Source organism: Erpetoichthys calabaricus, chromosome 4 (genome assembly GCF_900747795.2).
Source record: "Erpetoichthys calabaricus chromosome 4, fErpCal1.3, whole genome shotgun sequence".
In the NCBI taxonomy this organism is placed as follows: domain Eukaryota; kingdom Metazoa; phylum Chordata; class Cladistia; order Polypteriformes; family Polypteridae; genus Erpetoichthys; species Erpetoichthys calabaricus.
Window position 1 is genome coordinate 303,935,034 of NC_041397.2, and position 4,282 is coordinate 303,939,315.

Here is a 4,282-nt window from a genome sequence, read left to right on the forward strand (position 1 = left end):
AACACATTTTAGTATTTCAGGAAAATTGTTCCAATACAGTAAGTTTGTGCTTACCCGAAAAAACCCAAACTACCAAGAGGACTATTTCATTTATGTTAGGTAGAATGCCCAAAGGGGACTTGGTGGTCTCGTGGCCTGGAACCCCTACAGATTTTATTTTTTTCTCCAGCCTTCTGGAGTTTTTTTTTGTTTTTTCTGTCCACCCTGGCCATCGGACCTTACTCCTTTCTATGTTAATTAATGTTGTCTTATTTTAATTTCTTATTTTGTCTTTTATTTTTCTTCTCTTCATTATGTAAAGCACTTTGAGCTACTTTTTGTATGAAAATGTGCTGTATAAATAAATGTTGTTGTTGTTGTTGTTGCTTTAGTGGCTTCGATTCAATTGAAAACAAGTATGTAGATGTAGTGGAGCATCTATAAAATAATGTGATTCGCTGTACTCATTCGAAAATGCAACTTACTAAATTAGATGTGTTGAAGTGAGACATTTAACCTGTTGTTCTATCCCACTTTCACATACAGTGATGTCTATGTTGTGAGCCGTTGAACAGATGTTGAATAGCGATTTTGTCAAGGTACAAGTGCATGGTTTTTCAACTTGATCTTTAAATTCCCTGCATTTGATGAAAGTCATTTTTGTTTGGCTTTGTGTTTCATTTCACTTATGTGGTAATGTCATACAACACATGATACAAGGCCACATTTCGTATTGGTAGCATTTTGTATCACAAAACTCAATACATTGAAATATTGTCTTATGCAAATTATTACTATGCAATTTGGATTGAAGTTAAAATACGGGAATATAAAGGGACTGGTAAAAAGTAGTAGTTTTTTACCAATTAAATCGGACTCATAAGCTTGATTACCAATGACCATAGAAGAAACACCGAATGCAGGATTACATTTAGAAATCTGGAACCATGTAGCGTACTTCACTTGCTTTTGGCCTTCCTTTAAGTATTGTGTCATATTCATAACTACAAAGCACCACTCTTATCTGAAATATTGAAAATGGGTTTTATATTGCATGTCTCTGAACTCTCTACATCCCTAATAACCAACTGACTTATTGATCGACACTTTGACTTTACCTATATCTTTTGACAAATGACAAAAAAGTTGACATGTTTTTTAGCAGCTTCTTTTATCTTTTCATTTCTTAAACTGTAAATCAGAGGGTTCACCATTGGAAGCAGAAGATAAGTTAAGCTCCCAACAAAAATGCGTCTTTCGTACGAGAAGCCTTCCATTTTAAACTCTGCATATACAATAAAACCAAAAACATAGCATATTGACACCAAAACCATATGTGAAGAGCACATTGAGAAGGCTTTTGTTCGACTTTCTCTTGTGTTTAGCCGTAGAACAGAGAGCAGAATTTTAATATAGCTCCACAATACATAAATCAGGGGCACGTAGTTAACAATAAGCGCTAACCCAAATAATCCGTCTTCTTGAGTGGTAACTTCAGCACAAGAGAGGGAAACTACAGCTGGATAGTCACAGTAACAGTGCATGATTTTATTAGAAGCACAATACGGCAGAAATGAAGCTAATATGGTGTTAGCCGCTGGGACCAAAAAGCCTAGTATCCAGGTGACTGCCAGTATTAGGAAACATTTTTTAGTATTTATGATCACATTATAATGTAGGGGTTTCACTACAGCAATATATCGGTCATACGCCATCGCTGCAAATAAGAAGTTTTCTGTACCTCCAAAAGAAATAATAAAATACAATTGCACAAAGCAGCTGGAAAAGTTAATCTTGTTATACCCAGTAAAGACAGCAAGAAGTTTTGGTGTAATTGAAATTGCTATCAGAATGTCTAAAAGGGATACATTACAAAGAAAAAAATACATGGGGGTGTGCAGCCTGTGGTCCAGTGAGACCAAAAGAATGAAGAAGAGGTTAGTAGTTAATGTGATTAACAGCAGAACAAGGAAGCCGACAAAGAGAAGCATCTTGTAGTCTTGAAAGCCTGGGAAGCACACAAGTTCAAATTCTGTAACAGTCAAAGGTATTGATCCATTCATTTGGATAACGATGAGATCATACTGTGAAAACAAAAAAATGAAATTACGTTTCATGTGTTGATGTTTTTATGTCTAAAATACGTCTTCCAAAGATAAGGAGCAGAATAATTTTTTGTCAGTGTGTGCAGGAGAGGCTGTAAGTGTGTTTGAATGAGCTGCTCACCTACCATTTAAAACCCTGATTCTCCCCTCTTCATCTTTTTCTTGTTCTATTTAAGATGTGTTTGAAGACGCTCTCATTTGATAAATTCCTGTCCAATTTACATGAACTGTAATCAAGAAATTGTAAGCAGCTTGCATTTTGTTCTGAGCTTTTCACTTGCAATGACCAATTTTGCACCTCTGTCCTATAACACTTGTTCCTAAGCAGCCTCCCAGACTGATATGTGCTTGATTAATAAATTTAAATGTATGATTCACCAATGACAGTGTGTCCAAACACACCTCCTAACTCCATCATTAAATTTTCTAATAACATCACCATCATGGTCCTGATCATCCTCAATGATGAAATGGATTAAAGAGGAAAAACATTGTGGTCAGACATGGGGATGCCAGGAAAATAAACTCTTAATTTAATAACTGCAAAAACATGTGGACAGTAGTAAGCAGGCAGTAGACGGCTTGTGGAGTGCTATGGAGGATATCATCAGATTTAAATTTTTTGATGTCGGGTATGAGCCACTTTGAAACACTCACAAGGTCAGATGCGAGCCCAGCATTTTTCCGGAATCAGCTCTCCAGTAGGTTAATCGAAATGTGTGGCATTGCTGCATATTACATCTCCCCTTAAAGAAGGGCTGACCACACACATCAAGTATTTCTGCAGATTGAAACGAGACAATAATGTAGCCAAGATACTGAATTAAGAAAGTTAAAATTTATGTAAAGTGCATAATCTGATAGGCAACACCAAAGAGAAGGCAGGTTGTCATTCGTAAATAACTGTAAAAGGTGGAAAATCTGAAAAGAATTTAACTATGCTAGCTATAAATGGCAATTATTAATTAAAATTTAAAAATGGTTAGCTACGTTACTTGTCGAAGACAGGTAATATAATAAACCTTAAAATATTTGACATCTCTTGCTCTATGTATCCTCCTGTGGCTGGCTGAGCCTCTCTTGATGAGGCACAAAGCCTGCTTCTCAGCCCCTGTCATTTTGCGGTGTTACTCGCCTCCTGTCTCCTTTTGTACTTCTCGTCTTTGAAGGCGATTGTCATTGTGTGTTCTACACTGTCAATCCTCCACTTGCACTTCCTCTTTCGGTAACATAACCAAAGCCAAATCAATGAATAAGATTGTTCAGAGAGACCGAGCACACACACGCGCACACACACACAGACCATTCTGTCTTGGTATACAATAAACTTTAATTCCCTGAAACACAGCTGTTGACATGCAGAATGTTGCTGAGAGAGAGTGCTTATGTCTGTTTGAATCACACACATCTAATGACACAAATGCTAAAACTGTCTTGTATCAGCAGCACAAAATGGAAGGAGGCAAAGATTTTAACTAAGCAAATGTTTTCAAAAAGGCAAGACTTTAAGAGGAATGAATAGTGATTGAATGTGCAGATGAAATATTAAGTGTGATGAATAACAATTATAGAGAGGTTGGTCAACATCACAATTTAGAAAATTATTAAGATTTTAACATAGGAACCTGAAGAACTACCTAGTTAAAGAAGAAGGCTGCAGACTTTCAAAGACATTAAGAGGAAGTGATTGAATGTGGACTGAAAGCCTGAAGCCTGCCTGTTTCCTCACTCTCTGCTTTCATTCTACCACCTGGCGATCCATGAAGTTGTTTAAATCCAACCGATTGCATGTAGAGGGAGCAGGGATAGAGAGACTGGTCAGAACTGAGGTAAGGATGATTGTAGCCAAATATAGAGAGGTCCTTGAAGAAAACCTGCTTCAGAGTGCATGCCACCTCAGAGTGGGGCCATGGTTCACCTTCCAGGATGATAAGGACCTAAAGCACACAGCCAAGTCCACACTGGAGTGGCCTTAGGACAAATCTTTGGGTGTCCTTTAATGGTCCAGCCAAAGCCCAGACTTGAACCCCACAGACCATGTGTGGAGATGGCAATTCATAGACGCTTCTTATCCAGTCTAACGGAACTTGCGAAGATCTGACAAAAAGAATGGTGTGCAAGGCTGGTAGAGACTAGCTAAAGAACATGCCAAAGGGACTCCTACAAAGTACTGAATTAAGGGTCTGAATACTTCTATG

General features: G+C 37.6%; 1 protein-coding gene across 1 annotated transcript; it reads right to left on the reverse strand.

The window, feature by feature from the left end:
• Positions 1-364: 364 nt before the first annotated feature.
• On the reverse strand, positions 365-2,025 carry LOC114641286 (olfactory receptor 10A6-like). The gene has a single exon (XM_051927276.1). The coding sequence runs from the start codon at positions 1,968-1,970 to the stop codon at positions 1,098-1,100; it is 873 nt and encodes a 290-aa protein (XP_051783236.1). The 5' UTR covers positions 1,971-2,025; the 3' UTR covers positions 365-1,097.
• Positions 2,026-4,282: the final 2,257 nt, after the last annotated feature.